This window comes from Corapipo altera, unplaced genomic scaffold, assembly GCF_003945725.1.
Source record: "Corapipo altera isolate COAL_440 unplaced genomic scaffold, ASM394572v1 64, whole genome shotgun sequence".
In the NCBI taxonomy this organism is placed as follows: domain Eukaryota; kingdom Metazoa; phylum Chordata; class Aves; order Passeriformes; family Pipridae; genus Corapipo; species Corapipo altera.
The window spans coordinates 2,060,454-2,080,760 of NW_020884893.1; the positions used below are offsets into that span (position 1 = coordinate 2,060,454).

Genomic DNA, 20,307 nt, shown 5'->3' on the forward strand with positions numbered 1-20,307 from the left:
TGCACACACTCACCTGAGCCCATCTCATCACTGCCCAGGTAAGAGCTGTTGCTCCTCACGCTGGTGTAGGACAGCACCGAGTCCCGGTTACTGTTACATTCACTACAAAGAAAAGCAAAGAGGGGAAGAACAAAAGCTGTCCCTACACCCAGCCCCTGACACAGCAGCATTCTGGCTTCATCAGCACTGCCCCCCCCACCTAATCCTGTTCCACAAATGCAAATGACACACTAATGACATGCAGAACAGCCCTTAGCAAGGCCTCTGGGGCTGGACTGCCCCAGGCTGGCTTTTCCTAGTTGTAGTGCCCACTGAATGCCCAGTGTATCACTCTGGTTCTGTACAGTGCAAACGGCCCTGGCACCCTTGGCTGGGTCATCCCAGAAAACCTGCTCTGAGGGCATCAAGTAGGGGACAAATAATTGAGTTTTTAACTCAACATTTGCTACAAATTTTCAGGATATTACAGCATCCAAATCCAGCATATTGAGAGGCTGCAGTAGCACAGATACTGAGATGGGAGAGGACATTTAAGGGATCTATACCATCGGAGAATCAGGTACTGCAGATCCTAAAACTACCTCAGAAAGCAGAGGAGTCATGACAGTCAGCTTCATCTTGGCTGTGCACACCTGGAAAACTCTAGTGTGAATCTCCTCTCTTTAAAGTTCACTTTCCACTACCTATAACTTAATAAAAGTAATCAAAAATGCTATGGATCTCAGGCTCTCCCCTTCCAATGAAATGACAGAGGTTTTAATGGTACGAGCCCAAAACAAAGCTTACAGAATTCTTCAAATTGTCTCTTCCTCTGATTTTGTTTTAGACTGACATGAAAGAAAAATGTAAGAGCAACTGGAAGAACCCTAATTGGGGTCCTTTGTTAAATCTAATATCAAAGAAATCTGTTTTTTCTCAAGAAGATTAATACTTATGGCAACTGCTCTGCTGTACAAACCCTTATGAATTACATTTCAAACGATCCCAGTGAAAGCAGCATGACTAATGCAAACAAGGTGTTTTCTTATCTGTAATTTGCTTGGTTTTGTATTTCCTCAATAGTTTTTCAAATCAAAACCCACTAAAACATATTTTATTCTCCCTTGAGTAATTATTATCTGTAATATATGCTTAATTCTCTGCCTCTGTCTAATAAAGATAAGACAGAATAATGTTTCTCATCTTACATTTATGTGTAGGATTTTGGAACAAGTGACAAACCCACAGAGACTGTTTGTGCTGTCACTTTGTTACCCAGAATAGATTAACCTCAATTACAGAAATTTAAACTAAACAGGGATTCCTATTAACAGTGAAAGAAATACAGCACATTTCACTCCAAAAGCTTCAGAGCACGTGTGCAGATTGAAATCTCACACAACAAACAGATGTCCCAGACCTCAGCACTGAAGTGCTCGTTTTATTCTTCACTGACTTTGTACTTGGTGTCCTTTGAGACAATCAATACTGAACTGGACAAGACCTCGAGCAAACAATTTTGTTGGCCCTGTCCTGAGCAAGAGATGGGACCTTGGGGGCTCCAGAGACCCCTTCCAACACAAACTGTTCCCCTTCTGCCACTTCTGCAGCCCTGCATGGATGGAACTATTGTTACTGGTACCAGTGCCCAACAAGGGCAAGTAAAGCACCAGGACTGCAGTAGGGAATTTTCAAAGACCCAGCATTCATTCAGGTCCCTGGGATCCTCCCAGCTCTAGGGCCTTACTACAAATGTAAAACTGGCCTGTTAATGATGTTAAACTGTAGTGGTCAGACACAGTTACAACTTGTTATTCCATTTCTTCTGCAGCTGAGTTTCCAAATGTTTCCTCCCAAAAAAGACAGATTTGGAGTGTGTGAGATCTCCTCTGGCAGCAAATATTCCTGGAGAACCAGCAGTCAATCATGTCCCCAAAACAAGATTTTGAGACACCTGAATAAACACTGGCACTTGTGGTTTCAAAGGCCCATTAAAAATAAAAACTCAACGTCCATTTCTGTTTCTGTGTCTCAGATTTTTGGGAAATTTGGTTGCAGAACCAAATGGAAACACTCCCTTACAACAGAAGCTATTATAAGAACAAGCAGTCTGCAAATTCTGCTGGGCTTCTGTAGTTTCTAGCCATAAGATACAGAAAGGGAAAGTCACATTAGACCTATTTATTTAATTTTATTCAGTTTTCTAGAAGCTTTAGTATTTTGGCATTGTTTTGGGGGAGGTTTTTTGCTGTTTATGTCACCATGGTAATAAATGTAATGATAGTGAATACTTTACTAAGTGAATAGTAGATAATGGACTGACTAGAAAACTTGTTGGATCCATGAATTAGAACTTTGAAACACATTGTTAGCAAGGTAAAAGTGGCACAATCTTCAGACTAACCTGTAGGAGTCTCTGTAGCTCATTGTGTCATGTCCAGAGTCTTCCTGGTCCTCCTCAGAAACTTTGAAACAGACCTTCTTGATTCCACCATGCTCAGCTTTGTCAGGATCACTCTCTTCTGTTCCCAGGGAAGGTGGAGATGTCTCCTCAGCAGATGGTGGCTCACAGGCACCACCCTCTGTAGGTTCTGTTATGGTGGACAAAAGTCTGCAGAAGTAGAACACACAGCTCTCAGTCTCATGAAGGAAGGATTGTAACCAAGGCTGAACTCAGGTTCATGAAATCACAAGCAACCTTGCTAGAAGTTAGGATGGACTACACAGACCACTTCCTACTGATCCAAACACAGCCCCAGAGCAGCCACTGGGAAGGGACCCTCAAGGATCCTCATGCAAAGGCAAGTGTGAACAGGTGAGGAAAGAGGCTGACAATTGGGGCTGACAGCACAATGTGTTTTCTGAGGTTAATGCCTCAATGTTATCAGAATTTCTCTCTCCAGTGCACACAGGGTTCTGTACTCACTTATTTATCTGAATGACATATTGCTTCATTTCCTTCACTGCGATGTCAAGTTTGTTAAAAAGGTGCAAGTATGAGTCCTGCATCTCCCAATCTTCCTGTTTCAGCAGAAAACTGAGTCCTCTTTCTTCCTGAGTTGTTCCTCCATTCTGCTGGCCAAAGCTACCATCAGGATCTCCATCTTCTGGGGTCAGACATCTCCAGGATGGTGCAGCCATAGTGGTGATGCAATGTTGAGTATATGAGACTGGATTTAAAGTGCCTGCTAAACATCAAAGGATCTGGTTAGTGTGGCTCTCGTGACTTTCCTCACTCCATCCCAACGATATTAGTTTAGGATTGGTGGAATTTTAACATGAAAAACTAAAATTTCCCAGAACTATTTTATTTAATTACATTCTATGACAAAAACATTCTGGGAAAAAAAAAAAAAAGTTGTGGGGGTTTTTTTCTTGGCATGCCAACTAGATGTTTTTAATCTACTGCAGTTCAGAAAAGGGTTAAATTATTGAAGACAGGAACTGAACTGTCTACACATATACTCATACAGACAACATGGAGAGAATCTAAAAGCATTTGTTGAAAGTTAATGAATTTGGACTCTCAGGAATCTGTGTTTTTGTTCTACCCCTACAAACATTTACACTCACACACATATTTAAAGAAACAGGATTATGTCCTTACAGAAGAAAAATTATTTTTTTTTCATTTAGAAATGCTGACAGTTTTGGTGTGGTACTTTGCTAACCTCCTGTACTGGGTCTGGCTGAGATAGTGTTCATTTCCCCATAGCAGCCCTCATGGTGCTGTGTTTTAGCTCACAATAAAAATACTATGGGGTTTAATATTTCATACCCCCAAGCATCTTTATTGACCTCAATTTGAATAGTCATTGCCACTGTTCAAAAGATGGGTTAGTCTACACTTCCCTCCTCCAAACATTCCTGCACTCTGACCTTCACACGGCAATGAGTCAGAAGCACATCAGGTGAGATCATGATAAAGAAATGCTGGAACCCAACTAACCAGGTGGTAGGGCAGAAAACAGATCTCCTGACAGAGTGAGACTTTCAGCTCCAATGCATGGAATTTGTTCAGCAATGGCAAAAGAAATCTGCACTACAACGTGACTGACTCCTGCTGCCCTCCCGAACACAGCCTCTCCTCACAGCACGGGCATTCTGGGTCACTTTTAGTCAGGAAGTCACCTCTAGTAAGGGCAACAGTGCTCCAGGACACTGGATTGATGTGAGATGCCCAAACTGCTTAGCTAAAAACATTTGACCTGAAGCCTCTCTGTGCTCAAAGGCATCACTACTTCACAACAGAAGGAGGCTGTCATTTTATACAAAATGTTAAAGAGGAAAAAAGGTACTTGCAAGGCTGTATTTCCTTGGAACTTATTTTGACCTTGCTGAGCAGTGGAAAACCACAACTTTTTATGCTGATAAAATCAGTGTGATTTGAAAGTGAGTTATCACCTTGTTCTGGATCCAGGCCGATGATAGAAGGTTTGCGTCCGATGCGAATGCTGAACGACCTCCCTGCTGAGGTAGTGTTCTTGGGGTAGGACACCTCCATGAGGTTAATGTGGCAGTTGGTGGGGCAGAAATCCATGCTGCTCAGGGAATGTGCTTCCATGATGGCTTGTTTGAAGGCTGGGCTCACCTTTGTCTTCAGTTCATCTGCAAACTGTGAGAAATAAAGCAGGTGTGTGCTACTTCGTTCTCAAAAAAATTATGATGCAATACAGACAATTGTTTTCTCTTCCTGCTTCCCATTCCAGAAATCCAGATTTCTGCTGCAGGTGGAATAGCACATTCAAAAAAAAAAGCTCATAAAACAACAAATGAAAGCAATTAACTATACCTTCTAGCACACCCTTTTCAAACAGCCCAGGTAACTGCACAAAAAAAGCACACATACTTTGTTTACACTATGATACACTGTACTTATGTTCATGTTAAATAAGACATGGATCATTCTGTTGTCATATTTATTCATTAATACTGTGGCAATGAACCTGCAATAATATGTCATAACCCACAGCTCTGACAAGTAGAAAGGAGTGATTTCCAGACAAGGTCTTTTTTACCCAAAACTTGCAATTTCAGTAACTTGCAGAGCTGTTTTCATGCCTCCAGGACACCCACCTCAGAAGCTGCTTGGATTCATTAATACAGAATACTAAGACTCACATATCACAATGAAGAATTGTCCTGAGACTTCACCCATAACTAGTAGTGTTGTACCTCTTGGTAGTTCATGATCCTCCTGCTAATGCTTTCCAGCTTAGTGTCACAGATCTGCCGGAATTCATACTGGGGCATGGTGGCCACAGCACTGCTTAGGGATATGAGCCTCTTGCAATTCTTTATGAAGTGATTGTCCTCTGCAGCAAAGGCCTCTAAAATCTAAACAAAAAGACAGGGTGTCAATGATATGAGACTTGAAAGCGAGGGGAAATACAGTTTTCTTCCACTAAGTGAGTGTCAAAGCCCCGTGGTTGAAGCTGCCTCCAGAACAAGCTGCCTCTATGACTGTCTGAGAAGCACTATCGTGTCCCCGAGTCACAAAACATGTCTCAAAAAATGTCAGAGTAATGGAAGTGGATCAAAATATCCACTGTGCACTGTCCAAGTTACCTGCTCTGGCCTACTTTCCTGGGACATAACAATAATGTTACTGAGATGTGACAGAAACATCTACTATGAGCTCATTTTTCAGCGATGACCAGGACACTGAGTGCTCTGCTGCCTTCTGATAGCAGCAATTCTGCTCAATTCCCTTTGCAATCCATCCAGCCTATCAGGTGGGAAAAAGCTGCCTGATTTTCTTCCAAGTTAAAGCAAATGCCTGCCTGAAAAGATCAATCTTGAGTATCAGCAGAGACTACGTTACCAGGCAGACAAAAGGGAGGATTCCACAGCCGAGGGCTCCCCTCCCTCTGCCTCCGCACCTGAAGTCCTGGAAGCATTTGCTGACTTGCTCATACCAAAAGAGCTGCTGTAACTCTGCACATTCTAATGAACAGAACTCCAAGCAGGGCTGAGAAGACCACGTGTGACCTGATCCAAAGAGCCAGGCCCACACCAGCCAATAATAAACTGTATCGTTGGCTTCCCACTCTGGTTAGGAATGAAGCTGGCCATGTACGTTTTCTGGTACCTTTGCAGTGAGATTGAAGCAACCTTTTGGTTCCACAATTTTCTCCAGGACAAAGGATTTGATTCCTGCACTGCTGACATATTCATACACCACCCCGTGCTCCAGGTGGGTGTTATCCACAGTCAGGCTGATGAGAGGGGTCTCTTCCCCAGTGACCAGTGGAGAGCTGATGGTCTGTGGTGTCTGGGCTGGAACAGAAATAAGTCATTAGAGGGAATTATTAAACGCAAAGACACAACCTTTGGCTCAAGGAGTGTCTGAACTACCTACTGCTGGAGACTGGGGGAATATCCCGAGGAAGACATTTGCTCTTGGCCACTAATGGAGACAGTGAAAGAGGTTTAGAGAAACCACACGCTCCAAAATCCCCATTCTGATGTTCTTCCATGTGTGCAAGCACACATCTCTGCCAGGACACTGCTTCTAGTTCTGTTCACAGACATGAACAGAAAGCTTTCAAAAGGAAGTGAAGTCTGTTAATCTGTGAGTTTGCAAAGACCCTCTGGAAGACTGAGATGCAAGGGCAAGGATCGGGTGAAGTGATAACATTTTTTTACACACAGCAATGCTATTGTCACTAGAGAACAGACTCGAGTTACATTCAGGCTGAGGTTTGCCAGAGAATTGCTCACATGCCTCCACCAGGGCACTGCTCCAGCTATTCCACCTTGGAGCTGCACTGTTCCATCACTGGATTACCAGGTTCACCAGACCTTAGATGGGATCCACAGATGTGCATCTGTTCCAGGAGAAGCTGCCAATGGCATTCAGAGAGTCCAGGTTCAGTCCTTTGGCTTAAATCTCGTTTCAGTATTCTCCCCTAACATCTACTTTTCCAAAACAGCTCTCAACATAAAAGTAAAGCTGTTTTTTATGAGTTACACTTTTGTAAGTTGGAGGAAATACACTCCCACCTTCTGCTGACACAGTGATAGCATGCCTTGAAAATCTGCTCCAGATCAAAGCAATTTAACACCTTAATCTTTAATCTAAAATAACAGAAAACATAGATTATTCTAGGTGGAGCTACTTGCAGGCCTTCCCTCCCCACCAGCTACTGCCCACAAATTCCTGGTTTGCAGGGGCTACCAAAAGATTCTAAAAATGCTGAGCCTCTTCATTCCTGAAACTGGATCTCTTGTAAAGAACAGAGTCACAGAGGCATGATTTCTATGTGTATCTTCCTCTGAATAAATGGCAGCATATGAGTACTTCCTCTGGCAGACCTCATTTTATTACAAAGCTTTACTAAGACAAGAGATATCCTACAGTAACAATCACACCTTATATTTCTACTGCTGTTTTCTTTTTGGAAGCCTCCAAAATGCCCTAAGTCTCCTTCCACCATGAGAATCTTTACCTGATTCCTGTGGGCTGTTTTGAAGAGGATCCAATTCTGCATCTCCTTCTAGTGCAGGGTGGTCTTTGGTGGAGCCAGGGTGGCTGCCATTCACATATGCAGGGGCTGCTGCTTGCTGAACTCTGTCCTCTTCAGCATCTTCATGTGTTCTGTACACCCACTGGTACAACCCCTTTCAAGAGATACAGGCTTCAGCCATGACCTCACTGAAAATGCCCAATCTCCAAATGTTTGGACTACAAAGGTGAATCTAGCTCTCAATTCTGTACCTTCTAAGTTGGTTGAAATATGAGCATTCCCCCAGCTTTTCTCTGAACTTCAGAGAACATAAAACCTAGATCAATATCTGGGTGAACTTCTAGTGTTAGCAGTAGTTAATAACTTTCAATACTGTGTGCAGTGTGTGCATGAATTTGCTTTCATATTATTTTTAGGTATTTTGCAACTCTAGGCAACTGCAACCAGGTCCCTCAGTGACAGCAGGACACTGGGGAGGGAGGAAATGAGTCAAAAGAAACACGTGGACTTCTTTTTCTGAATATTTAGTGAGCATAAAAGCACAGGAGAAGGGGAGGGCAGAAGAAGGGCAGGAATTAATGTACTTCCTTTGAGGTTTTGAGTTCATACCAGTGCTTCCTGTTGTCTGGTCCTGTAGGCTGTGAAGTGCTCCAGAACTTCTGTATAATTGCCATGTGTTGCATTATTCCCATTAACTTTCAATATACACTGCCCGGGATGAAGGCCTGCAGCTGCAGCCTCAGAGCCTGAAAAACAACAGGAGAGAAGTTAGACAGAAATGCCATCTGCATATGGAAGAGAACACTGGCAAGTTTGCAAAGGGTTTCTGGTTAAAAGGAGTAAGAAGAGCTGGGTGAATGCTGTGCTGCCTTTGCTAAGAAGTCCTTATTCCGAGAGCTTTGTGTTTATCCTTCATGTTTTCAGCAGTGCTGGGAAAAACAGAGACCTCCCAGATCTAAATGCACTCATACTAAAAATCGAAATCCCTGTGGGAAATCATTTGGGATTCTTACATGGTTCTCTTTCAGCCTTATGATTACATTAGCTGAGGTCTTGCTTAAATGTAAACTGTTATATTTGTTCCAGCTTCTTGCACTTGAAAGGTACAGAACACTTGCACGTTGCACAATGTGGCACAGAAAAAGGCTGATGTACTTAAAGCTCCAGTAAGTCTAGAGTGCAATAACCAGCTTCAATGGATTTATTCCAAATTCACACTGAACAACACTGATACCCAAATTCGGCTCCTAGAAATCTACAGCTGAGGTGATTAATTCTTTAAAGCACTTTTTTAAATGCAATTTGTCTTTTGCTGGAAAAATCCTGAAAAAGGAAGAATCTTCCTAGCTGGCACTTCCAGCTTGCCCTCCAGACTGTGACAAAGTGGTTACAGGTGCTGTTATGAAAGAGTGCAATAAATGTGTGTCCCTGGGAACACCATCTGTGGGTGCTACCTGCACAGTCACTGCACTCATCTGGAGACACGTTTGTTTGCAAGGAAGGAAGTGGTGTATGTCTAAAACGCCACATTTTCTGCATCTGCTGAGAATAAAGGTTCAAGCTGTGCTTTGTTTGTAGCTCAGTTAACATTTCAGGTGCAGAAGTACTAAATATCTCTGCCAAACAGTGTTTTGTCCTTTTAAAAAGATGAAGGAAAGCAGTCTGCCTCTATCTTATATTGGTACTTTGTAGCAGTATAAGCCAATGTAAAGGGAGAAGTAGTCTCCAAAGTATTACTTTGTGATGTCCAGATCATGTTAGGACCTGTCTCCCCAACCTGCTGATCCTGCAGCAGGGTTAAGGTTAGGTTAGGCTTTCACTTCAAAACCCAGGGACCCAAACTGTGGCTGACTACAGGCAAAAATATTGAGGAAGCAACAGACAGCATTAACCCCTCAACTTCTTCTCAACCATCTCAGTTTTGTGTTTTAATTCCCTGTGGCTGTAAAGCTGGACCTTGGCAGTCTCACAAGCAGCAATGGTAGGGTCACTAAGCAAGCACATTTCTAACTTGCAAGAGCTCAAGTGATAATGCTTTACTAAAAGTCTTTCCACGGTACTGTGGATTGCAGTATCCAAGTTTCTTCCACTGTAGAATTAAATTATTCCTTGTTTTGTGTTGATGGGATTAGAGACCCAACACTCAGCTGGTAAGAATGATACCACTGTCCCAGAAAGCATTTACACGCTGAGCACTTTGAGGCAGGAACTCTCACGTTGTTTTGTGGTTACATGAGTGTGATTCTTCCCCATGACTGGGGTTCCTGTCACTGTGGTCACCAAGGTTGTCAGAACTTGTATGGAACAAGCTGGACAATGAAATCTGCATCTGTCTTAATATAGATATATTTATACATATACACACACACACACACACGCTCTTTATATAAACATGTATATATATTCAGCTGCACTCCCACCTTAACTGTACCACAGACTTCCTCCTTACCTCTTCCTACTGCATGAACGTATGGTGGTGCTGCTCCCCGGATCTGAAAGCAAAGGGCTTCAGGACAGTCTGGGATTTTAATAATTCTGCAGATAAATCAAAGAGAACGAGAAAGCAGGATTTTGAGTTAGGCTGCCAGAGCTCTGGGCAGTTCTAACAGCAGCTTTCCCTGGCATTCACAAGTGTGTTCAGATGAAAGAAAGCATCCACACTGTTTATAAATAAGTAACAAATAAACAGACTTGAAAAAATCATCTACTCCATCTTCAATCTCCAAGGCAGATGGGAGATTCTATTTGTTAATTAAAATTCGGCATTTCTTAATTTATTACATCTTTAAGTGAATAACACCTGACAGAAACTATCTGTGGTATTTATATTCACTTCCCTTTCTAGGCACACTTTGTTGCAGCTGTGCTGACTTATATCATTTTCATTAAAAAATAAAAATATACACTAGACAAGACAACCTGGACTAGAATCCAGCATCAAGTGTTTACTGAGATGTTCAACTCTATGGTACATTCTGGGATTACAGAATCTAACAATGCACAAGACACTAACAGGGCCAACTCTCATTATAAGATATAATAATAGACTGAAAAACTGTAAGGGCTGATACTGTTAGAGTCATCAAAAAATAAGCCAAGCTTTAATGGGGCGGAAATTTTGTTTTCCCTGGCACAAATATTAAGAGCCTGAGAAGCTTCACACATGAGAGAATGACAATCCTTGTGATCCCATTCTGTTTGTGCACAAGGAAGTCAAAAGTATTTCACCTACAGTACAAAGAGAACACAACCCAACCCCTTCTAGCAGCCTGAGGGTCATCACTGAAAACAAGCCGTGACTCCTGCTCTCTCATTTCTGTCATTTGTTCCCCTATTGAGTAGCTTCTGCACAGTAAAGTGTTTGCACAGCTTTCACTACAACCACAGAAGTATTACTTAGGGACTGACATTTCTTGATAATCTGTCTGCCCATCTTGGCACTTACTCTTTTGACTTGGTGGCTACCAGAAGCCTGAGTGGCCTTCGTGAGCAGAAGGACTGGGTTAAGATGGTTTCCACTTCTGAAAACGGGCGCAGGAACACTAAATCCTCATTGATGGAGTAGATTTTCCTTCCAGCCTGCAGGCCAGCCATCTGCAAAGGGAACAAACACCACAGAGCACTTGGATCACCGGCAGCATCTCTGAAAGCTCAGGCTCCAAGGTTCAACTGTTCCCTACCTATGGCCACTCCTCAGACTACTGTCAGTGGGATACTCTATATACAGGGCTGGTTCGTCAAGTCATTTGTCACTCCCCCTGAAAGTTTTCTGCTTTTGCAGGAAACAAAGAGGTTTCACCCCTATCTTTAGAAACACGTCACTGCTCAGGTGTATCTCACTTTGCAATAGATATATATTTGTACTTTTCTGCTGCAACTTTTTAAGGGACTATTAATAAAGGAGACTTTCTGAATGTCTTTGTGAAGACACGTGAACTTGGGATGAGCATGAGATGCGACACACTCCAACTAAGCAAACTCCATGGTTTTTTGTGCCCCTCCATCTGGGTGAGCTGAGCAAGTGTCAACAGGCCCAGGCAGCTGATGCCAGCAGCAGGGGCACAATTCCCACAGGGAGGGTCCTGGGCTGCTCATCCTTCAGGAGCAGGAGAGAAAGAGCAGGAGCACTACTCTGTCTGAGGGCCAAAACTGAGAAGCTGGACACACATGCCAGGCAAAGAGTTCCCAAACTACAGTTCCTGCACCCCATCAGTACATACAGGAATTTGATGTTCTTAACAACTCGTAAACACAGTTTGGAAACTGCTTCTGGCATAGGCAAATCTAACAGCTCACAAACAGTTTCTAAAAAAATTTGAGAAGAAAAGACACTAATAATAAAAACAATGCTTGGCAACTCTGACAGCTCAGCAGAAACCCCAAAGACCCTTGTTGCACACAGCACTGAGCTTTGTGCTGCCATAACCTCTGCTTCAGCTATGTTCCAATTTTGTTTCAAGAATAGGAGGTCATAATTCCAAACTCAAAGAGAACATGTCAATCTTGAATAAATCCATGTAAGTACTATATTTTTTCCCACTTTACTGGTGAACCTGAAATCTTACTCAGGCCTGAAGTCTGCCAGCCTTAGTGAATGCAATGAGCTGTGAAGCAAAGCTGCTGCCTTCACTTTTGTCCCTGAAGAGTATGACAGCAGGGAGAGGGTCTCTAAATGCTGAGCCACAACAAACTACATGCTGGATATATTTCTAATATCACAAAGCAATTAAAAAAGCCCAAGAATTTGATGAAATGCATCACCATTGGACCTCGAGTCTTTCCAGAATGAGCTGACAGCCCTCTGGTTCAGAGAGATGCAGATTTAGTTCTTTTCTGGAGCAATATTGTAAGACCGAGTTCAAAAGACGGGCTCATGGTCACAGATAGTTTGTCTTGGAAGATCAAGAAAAAGATTCCTTAGAAAATTGTGTGCTTCTGTTGTCTTAAAACACAACAGATTTGCAGGCTATTCCCCAGGCATCCAGCCAAAGAAAGGGTAGAAGGATTATCTGGCAGGCAATAGTTCACAGCACAGGTTAACATTAATAACATTTTTGGCCAACCCATGTTGATTTTGAGCATGAGGTAAAAAGCACAGGATTGGTTTCTTTGGTGACCATAAACCAAATGAGAATCAGGAATACTGAAATAATTTAATTTTAATACTAAGCTTCAGTTCAAAATTCCTTCCCATTTGACATTCTCAGCTTGCTAAAATCAGTCTGTCCACTTCAGCTGTTTACACTGGGCAAATTATCCAGTAGTTATTTGTAGTCTAAAGCAGACACTCACAAATGAACGTGGACATTCAGAAATTCTGTAATGGTTGTCCTGGACTTTTAAGAAGAAGCTCTACCTGTGTGCTGTCACACTTTACTGTGAAACTCTGGACGAGTCATTTAGCCCTCTCTTATCTCTACACATGCTAAAAAAGCACCTAAACAGCTTTTAAGAGACAGATTTTCAGTCTGTCTGTGCCTTATTTCAGTAAATAGAGTGTGACATTGTGTCATCCACACATGGGTTTTGTATGTATAAAAGGTGATGGTGCAATACTCGGATTGGTGATATTTTGCCCATATATGTGCCCCAAAGAAACACAGTAAATATATTCTGTAGAACTCTTAGAAACTTCCAGGGAGAGAAATGAGTGCATGCTTTTTAAGGAAAAAAAATATATATAAAAATGCAGCTTTCACTCAAATAAACCTGTTTCCCACTGAACACCTTTGCTAACTCGAAACAGTGTTACCTTCCCTCCCTCCTTAAGCTGAGGTTGCTAATGAACCTGAGGTATCACCACACAGAGATCCTGCTGTTGTCCAATCACTTATCAACGAGACTCAAGTCACCTGGTGACACTAAAACACTTTGGCCATTTACAGGAACAGCTTCATTACCATGGCAATTGTAGAAGACAGCCGATATTCTATTTGCTGCCTTTAGGAGGAAACAGATTTTACAACTGTGGGTTTGTGCCTTTTCCAAGTATTGAAACACTCTCAGACAGGAGGACGTGAACGTCAGGTCCTACCTCCGCAGAGGAGCCTCGGCGAACCGACTTCACCACAACTGCTTTGTTCTTCTCTTCCACGTCAAACCCATAGTCATCCTCTTCTGGTAAAATCTTAAACAGAGCACAAGGCAATGCTTCATAAGTATGGAGCTTGCTGAAAAGCTGCTGGAGATGAGGAATCGGACTTTTCACTGCAAGCCACGATTGATATGGACTTGCATGTCTTAAGGCTGAAAGGCACTACCAGGTCATTTGGTCTGATCTCCCACATAATATGAGCCATAACATTTAATCTAGTTATTTCCTCATTGAGCCCTTAGAGCAAACTAAAGCAGAATTTCCAGAGGGCTACCCAGGTAAGATCCACAGTCTTTAAGAAGTGAGGAATCTACTCCCATCCTTGAGAGTTTGTTCCAAACTCTTCCGTTAGAAACTGCATTTGGTTTTAACTCCTAGCCCTTTGTCCTTTGTTAGATCTTACACTTACAGATAACATCATTATTCAGTATTTTCCATTGGTGAAGGTACTTACAGATTAAAGTGTAGTAATTTATTTATTTTTTAAAATACATCCCACATACCAATAACGAATGATCTGAGTCCTTCTCAGCAACCAGTTTGAGATAAATTGAGTATCTCAGGCGTATCTGCTACAGATAGAACCACACACCACAGAAATCTACACCGTGACCAGTGAGAGAACAACTCCTGCATGCACAGGTCCTTCCTTTAGAGACCTGGCACAAAAGTCCTGTATTAGGGAAAAAGCACAAGCCCTGTGCTCAGTTTGCACCTCTCACATTTGACAGAAGCCTTCATAATTCTTGCTACTGGGTTTCTGTTTCCTGTTATTTGCACTGAGGTCACACAGACCTGCCTTTTACATATTCTTTTAAACATATCAATCATGGCAAATATATGTTTCACTCATTCTTTTCAAGTGGTTTATTAATGAGTTAAAAGCTTAACAACTCACTTCCCATTATAAAAAAATTAAGTAAGCCTGGCCACTAGTAAATGGACAAGTGGAAATTCTACCAGATAAACATCTTGCATTTGAGCAAACATTACGTACTAAAACCCATCTGATAAAACGGAACTGAGCTAAAAGGAAAAATAAAGCTACTCATAATCCAGCAGGCACTGGGGAAAACAAATTACTGAGAATTGTTTCCTTGCTTCTGATGATTTCTGCACTATTTTAAAATACTGTCCTTTTTCTATTGAAGTCAATTCCATCAGCTTACACGCTTTGTTCTTTTACAGGAAATTACCTTAGAAAAAGCTGAAGAACTAGAATATTTCTGTCCTGCAGGATCTTAAAATAATCTGCAGGATGTTCAAATAATGCATGTGCAGGGAAGAAGTCCTTACCAGGTGATATTCAGATTAGATCATGGACAAGGAATTAAAGAGACTGAAAGGTAAGTTTGTCATTTTTGGCTATTTCTAACACACTATTTTCAGAAGCAATGCTAATATTATATGTTTAATAAGGGACCTTAGAAAACTGAGTATTCTGCTGGTCAGAATTTTAGTGTTGCAAGTGGAATGAGTTTCAGCCCAACACAGCATGTACTTTTTATCACTTCACATTTGGGATGAAATGGAAGATTTCTAGGCTAGCTCTCCCCTCCAATTCACATTTGACATTTGAAGGGACTGTTTGTTTCTTTTGTTGAATTTTGAAAGCATATGTGAAACAGACATTGAAAAATCTGCAGCCTTTGATTTGCCCAACTTCACAAGGCAGCAGCTCCACTACCTCACCTATCTCTTGGGTGCAGCCACCATTACTATGCATGAGGATCGTTTATCTGCTATCATTTTTAATAACCTACCTTTCTCTGATCATTGATATTGCTAGAATGTATTGTTTGAAAGCAAAGAACCAAAACACTTTTAGGGAACCCCAAATGCATCGACATTGGGAATTTTTTCAGCATGTTGTTAAGAAAATAAATCCCACATTCTGTATTCTGATGCTGCTGTGCTGGGGACACCATGGATAATATTCTATATGCAATGCTTGGAGAAGGCTATGATTCATTCTTTACTATAAAATAGGAACACCTTACTATTCCACAGCTGAACCCCATTCATCCCTAAGGAGTCCAAAGCAATTAACTAAATTGCCACCTACAAGAATTATTTCTGTGCCCCTAAAGCCCAATCAGTTTTAGGAACATAAGGTAGCAGCTGTTTAATCTTGAAAGACAACCACGTTAACAAATGAGACCATGTGAGAAATAATGTTTAATCAAAACCAGAGGGCAAATGTAGTCAGAACACTATTCAAAGAGAATTTTGGCAGGGATACAGGGTCTGTAGAGATGAAAAGCTGTGCAAAGAATGGTCTATTACACCTGTATCACACTGAAGCAGGAACTCTCAGCCTAAACTCTTGGGGACATCAGCACCAGATGAGGCAACACAGGCACAACAACCACTATTCCTTAAACCCCAATGTCCAGGATGCACATTCTTCTCTCACAGCCTTCCCTACAGCTCTCCAGAAAAACCCTTCTCTGTTGGAGACACTTGCACAGCCTGACTTGGGTAAGAATCTCCTCAAGAGCAAAGACTTATCAGACAATGGCAAGTCTGAACACTTCAGAACACTTCTGAGCCCTCAGCAGCATTTGAAAGGAGCTACTTTCCTTCCACCTCATCTCTCAGGCTGTTCCACTCTCCATAGCTTTTCACAAATCAACAGCTCTGGGGCACTAAAACAGGGTTTGAAAAGACAAAAGCTCAACAATCCCTACTATTATCCTTAAAGGTATGTTTTGCCCCTTTAGCAAAAGAGACTGAATATATCCAGAATGACTCCAAGCTTCTTGTGGTTTGTGAGCTGTGAAATTGAGCACTGAACTCCAACTGTTCCTTCTGAACAGTTAAAGACTTAGAGCCTAAAGGCTGCTTTTCCCTTCAGAGTTCACCGGAATTTTGAGTATCTGACTCCACCCCAAGCTCTCCTGTGGCCACCTACACCTGGATGACGGATGCCTCATCCCTGACGTCCCAGCCTGTCCCCTTGGGAGCAGAATTCCCTAGAGGATGAGCTCTTATTAGTGGCTTTCTTCCCAGGAGTGTTTTAAATGCCTGAGTTGAATTCTCTAGCTTCAACAGACTGGTAGATCAGGATAACAAAGTACAAAGGGAAAGTTCTTTTTTGCATTCTCTCTGCTGAAATTTTGCAGAGTTAGGTTGTTTTATATTAGCACAACACACAAAAATAATTCTGAAATTATGAAAGATGGAAGAGGACCAAGTATGACTTTATTTCAGTAATACAAATAACTACTAGTTTTTCATTATTAGAATAGCAGAAATACATCCTATACTTTTATAAGAATTTTAAGGTGAATGATGTGTTTATTGGTTTAGCTGGTTTAAAACGGAAAAGACATGAACTCCCACGATATTCGTACTATTAGCTAAAAACTTCATATCTGAAGTACAGAACTATAAGGACACTTCATTTTCAAAGCTGATTCTAAATGTAACAGCAAAGTAGCAAAGTCCTATGGATGAGTGAGATTTAACATCCCAATTTTCAGATGGTAAACTGAGGCGTGGAGTGACTTGCTCCAGGTAGTGGGTTCATGTGAGAAGATAAATGAAACCCCAGGTAGCCCTGACTTCCCTGGAATGTGCTGCACTACCCAGGTCCTACAGGAGCTGAATTCCAGGACAGGCCCCAGCCCTGGCCACAGACTGCAGGGAGACAAAGCCACACACTGCTAAGGATAAGAAATACAGGATATCCTGAAGGGATGTAAGAGATATCACAGGTCTGGAAAGTTGAGGAGGTTTAGAATTCCAGTCCAGACCTCAAATCCAGCACAACAGTTTCGAGAACATTACAGAAAATGTACACAGGCATCATCTTCAGAAATCACTGGGAATGCTTCTCCTCTGAGTCTTCTGGGATTGCAGCACCAAGAGTGCATTAAACCTCTCAGACAACTTTGAGGGAGGTTCATCTCTACAGGCAACACTCAGCTCCAGGTGACCAGCTCTGACGTGTGTTGTGCTGGGCTGGGCTGACAAGGAGAGGTGCTGCTCACAAGTTCTCAGCACACTGCAGTAACCAGGCCACAATGCTTGGAGGCAGGCCAAAACACAAATTCTTCCAAATTCTCTTCAACTATGCAAAGAATGTTGTATATTTTTTCAGTTTGTCAAGATTTACGTCCTTCAATGAGAAACAATTGCGCAAATAAATAAGTACTGGATTTTGTTTGAAGTGTGTTGTTCTACACTGAAAGCACTTTGTTCTAATATTTCTAATAAATATTTGACAAGGTTTCTCTTGTTTTCAGTTCTCAAGGGCAGGCTCTCCTGTGATACAGCAGACTTAGATGGAGGGAGTGTAGGAACCTACCCAAAACCAGGTAGGATTTCATGGCACGAGAAAAGCATATTTCAAAAGCCGGTGATGAGGAAATTCCATTAAACTTCCTACAGTGGATTCCAGGGATGGGAAGGATCCTGTCATGAGTGTAGAGGCAAGCAGGGATGTTCCCCAGACAGCAAAGCCTTGGGAATTGTTGCTAAATAACTGCTCATAATTGCTAAACACAGCATAAACCAGAAGTCAGGCACTTTTTTTGTGGGTAAGCATCAAGCATTTACTGTACTGCTTTTGTGGGGACTTCACAAACACTCAGGGCACTGCCAATTTATGTGTGCAAATGAAAGCATCTCCTTTGTTTAGGAGGACTATATACATCTGACACAAATGTGTGCCCTCTAAGGAGGAGGTTTTTTACTCAGCATGTGCTGCTCATTTCTGACTGTTTTCTGTTTGAGATGGGACTGCATTTTGACAAAGGCTGTCTGATGCAATTCAGAACTATAATAATAGCAACATTAATATTTTTCCTGTCACAATTACTTCAGTTACTAAATTGTGGAGTGACTGGAAAGACCAATTAGAGATTACAATTAATAATCAGTAGTAAATAGTCCAGGAGCAAGGTCTGCTTGTTTGTTCTGTCTCTTTACTGAATACTAATAAATAATTATTACATTAAAAGAAAACAATCAGAGAATGTTAAATCCCTCCTTTCACAGCTAACATTACCACTGAGTTTTGGCATTTTAACAGAAGTGCCTTGAACTGACAGAAAAAGTGGAAGAGACATCCTGGTCAATCTGTTTCCTCACACTGTCTTGTCTTGATCAGGTATTAAAAATACTCCAACAACAGCAGTTCCCACCAACTGAAACAGATCTCTGAGTGCTTTCCAACTCACAATAAAAACACCCCACAAAGTTCATTACCTTCCAACTGCTTCCCTATATCCAACAACTCTCCAAGAGGACAATCATATTAACTGGACACTCCAGTCCCTGGCATGTGGAAGAATAATTTTGAGGGACCATGGTGCTTTAACTATTACTTCTGGCCATTGAGACAAACACAGCTTGGTCTCCAGGGAGACAAAACAATAGTGAGATGTGAAATTTGTGTGAACCACAGGAAAGGTTTTCCCCATCTAATGGACCTCTGGATCTTTTCCAGGAATTCTGCCTTTGTAGTCTCTGACCTAAGTTTTTATCCTGCTCCTGCATTCTACCAGTGTTCAAAGGGAGAAAAAGATGGGCCTGGAGCCACTGGCAGTACACATGGATCTCAGAACAAAATGTTTGCCCCAGTCTGACCAGCAAATCCCACCAGAGTTAAAATAATCCCAGTGCAGTAAGGGCTGGGACAGTGAGGTGGGAATCTGGAGATAACAGTAATATTGCAAAAGCATGAATATAAACCCCAGCATTGTCTGGAAAATGGTCTCCCATAAACAAAGTAAAGTTGATAATTGATCCAGTCATGCAGGGCATATTCATATGGCTTAGACTGCAATGCTCTGAAATATCTGTGTCCTTATGAACCTTTCAACTTTCACCTGAAGCTACCTCACATATAAGGGTATTTAAACTGTGTTTAAACTTGATATCTCCCAAGACAGTAGTGCCCATTACTTTTTCCTCTACCACGTCAACACTCTGGTGCCTGCTCAGACATCTCCATCTCCCAGCTCACTTCCAGACTCTCAAAAGGACTTCCTGGGAACAGTGCACTGGATGAAACAGAAACATCAAGGTTTACATTAACATATTTCTTACCAGAAGATTCTTTCCCAGGATGTTTTCCACGAGCTTGAAGTCATTACGTAACTGTTTGCCCTTGGAACTGGTTCCCTCCATCTCCTCATCGGCATAAAAGCGGAAATATAAGGATTCATCCTTAAATTCACTTTTCTCCAGGACTTGAAACAATATTTATGAAATACATATGTGCATTTACCCAGAAAAAGAAAGAGAGAAACAAAAAAGAAAGTTAAAAGAAATCCTAAATACTTCCCCAATCTTCACAGAACACAGACCAGATGCATCCCTATCAGTCAGCTACTCAGCTCTGTATTTTTATGCTAATGCTGTATTTTAGGGCAATGCTTTTCTTCACAGTGCACAGTAGTTCCTGACATGATGTGACACAGAATGTATATAAAATGCAAAAAATCCTCTCGGAAGGAAGATGCTTCTCAAAACCTCATGCTCCTTTCCCACATCAAAATGAATACAGTAAAACTACAAAAGGAGCAAAGAGGAGTAAAGTGCCTGCTTAAAAGCACCTGTGATGCCCACACAGAATAAGGTTCTTCAACCTAAAAACAAAAAAAATGAGAGGGAAATGAGATCTATAAAATTCTGGAAGGTGTGAAAAAGTTCTTTACTGCTTTCTCAAATACAAGACCTGGGAGCTACAAATAAAATCAACAAGTGAGGAGCAACTTCTTCATTCAGTGTGTACTTAGGCAAAGGTCTTCCTTG

The 20,307-nt window shown here is 41.7% G+C and overlaps 1 protein-coding gene across 2 annotated transcripts in view; it reads right to left on the bottom strand.

The window, feature by feature from the left end:
- Nucleotides 1–20,307, bottom strand: part of PREX1 (phosphatidylinositol-3,4,5-trisphosphate dependent Rac exchange factor 1) — a 145,669-nt gene that overhangs the window by 19,222 nt on the left and 106,140 nt on the right. The window contains exons 16-27 of one of the 2 annotated variants that reach the window (XM_027645996.1): nt 19,600–19,742; nt 13,483–13,575; nt 10,894–11,042; nt 9,898–9,983; nt 8,058–8,194; nt 7,431–7,602; nt 6,071–6,258; nt 5,155–5,316; nt 4,384–4,594; nt 2,906–3,164; nt 2,384–2,590; nt 14–102 (exon numbers count right to left, since the gene is read on the bottom strand). In XM_027645996.1, coding sequence (XP_027501797.1) covers nt 14–102; nt 2,384–2,590; nt 2,906–3,164; nt 4,384–4,594; nt 5,155–5,316; nt 6,071–6,258; nt 7,431–7,602; nt 8,058–8,194; nt 9,898–9,983; nt 10,894–11,042; nt 13,483–13,575; nt 19,600–19,742 — 1,896 coding nt within the window. Of the gene's footprint in view, nt 1–13; nt 103–2,383; nt 2,591–2,905; nt 3,168–4,383; nt 4,595–5,154; nt 5,317–6,070; nt 6,259–7,430; nt 7,603–8,057; nt 8,195–9,897; nt 9,984–10,893; nt 11,043–13,482; nt 13,576–19,599; nt 19,743–20,307 lie in introns of both variants that reach the window. The other variant, XM_027645995.1, reaches the window with a different exon arrangement.